Consider the following 1,013-nt stretch of genomic DNA (forward strand, 5'->3'; position numbering starts at 1 on the left):
GCCGCCCGCGCCGCTGCCGCGTCGGTGTCACCGTCACCCCCCCATGTCCCCTGAGTGTCCCCGAGTGTCCCAGCCACCACCCCACTCTGTCTTTGTGTGTCCCCACTTGTCCCCCACTGGGTCCCATGTGTGTCCCCCCACGTCCCCATCATGTCTCCATGGTGTCCCCATGTCCCATGTCCCCATGTCCCCGTGTCCCCATGTGCCATCTCCCATGTCCCCATGGTGTCCCCACGTCCTATGTCGCCCTTGTCCCACATCCCCGTGTCTCCATATCCCCCCAAACCCTGTGTCCCCATGTCCCCACACCCCGTTGTGTGCCCATGGTGTCCTCATGCCCATGTCCCCATGGTGTCCCTACGTCCCCTGTCTCCTGGTGTCCCCATGTCCCCTATCCCCATGGTGTCCCCATGCCCATGTCCCACATCCCCACACCCCATGGTGTCCCCATGTCTCCATGTGTCCCCATGTCCCCCATATCCCATGTCCCCATGGTGTCCCCATGTCCCCTGGTGTCCTCATGTCCTATGTCCCCATGCCCGTGTCCCCATGCCCCATGTCCCTTGTCCCCATGGTGTTCCCATGCCCATGTCCCACATCCCCACACCCCATGGTGTCCCCATGTCCCCATGGTGTCCCCATGTGCCACCTCCCCATGTTCCCATGGTGTCCCCATGCCCATGTCCCACTCCCCACACCCCATGGTGTCCCCATGTCCAATGTCCCATGTCCCCATGGTGTCCCCAAGCCCATCTCCCCATGTCCCCATGGTGTCCACCTGGTGTCCCCATGAAGTCCCCATGATGTCCCCATGTCCCCTGTCCCCAGCCAGATCCGGGTGCGCCTCCGGGGGCTTCGCTGCGGCGGCTCCTGGCGCAGCTTCGAGGACATTCGGGAGGCGCTGGAGGGGCCCGGGACCCCCATCAGTGGTGGGTGCCCCTCCCTCACACCGGGGGCACCCAGGTGTCTGGGTGGGAGGGACGTGGGGGGGACCCAGGTGTTTGGGTGGGGGG

General features: G+C 65.2%; 1 protein-coding gene across 1 annotated transcript in view; it reads left to right on the plus strand.

Annotated features, from left to right (window-relative positions):
- Positions 1–811: 811 nt before the first annotated feature.
- The window catches only part of LOC104836076 (hydroperoxide isomerase ALOXE3-like), a gene marked incomplete at its 3' end in the record, with an annotated part of 6,511 nt that continues 6,309 nt past the window's right edge, over positions 812–1,013 (plus strand). Inside the window, exon 1 of the mRNA XM_010574422.1 lies at positions 812–929. Coding sequence (XP_010572724.1) covers positions 812–929 — 118 coding nt within the window. The remainder of the gene's footprint in view (positions 930–1,013) is intronic.

The sequence above is a fragment of the Haliaeetus leucocephalus genome, unplaced genomic scaffold, assembly GCF_000737465.1.
Source record: "Haliaeetus leucocephalus isolate CR32 unplaced genomic scaffold, Haliaeetus_leucocephalus-4.0 Scaffold430, whole genome shotgun sequence".
Lineage (NCBI taxonomy): Eukaryota > Metazoa > Chordata > Aves > Accipitriformes > Accipitridae > Haliaeetus > Haliaeetus leucocephalus.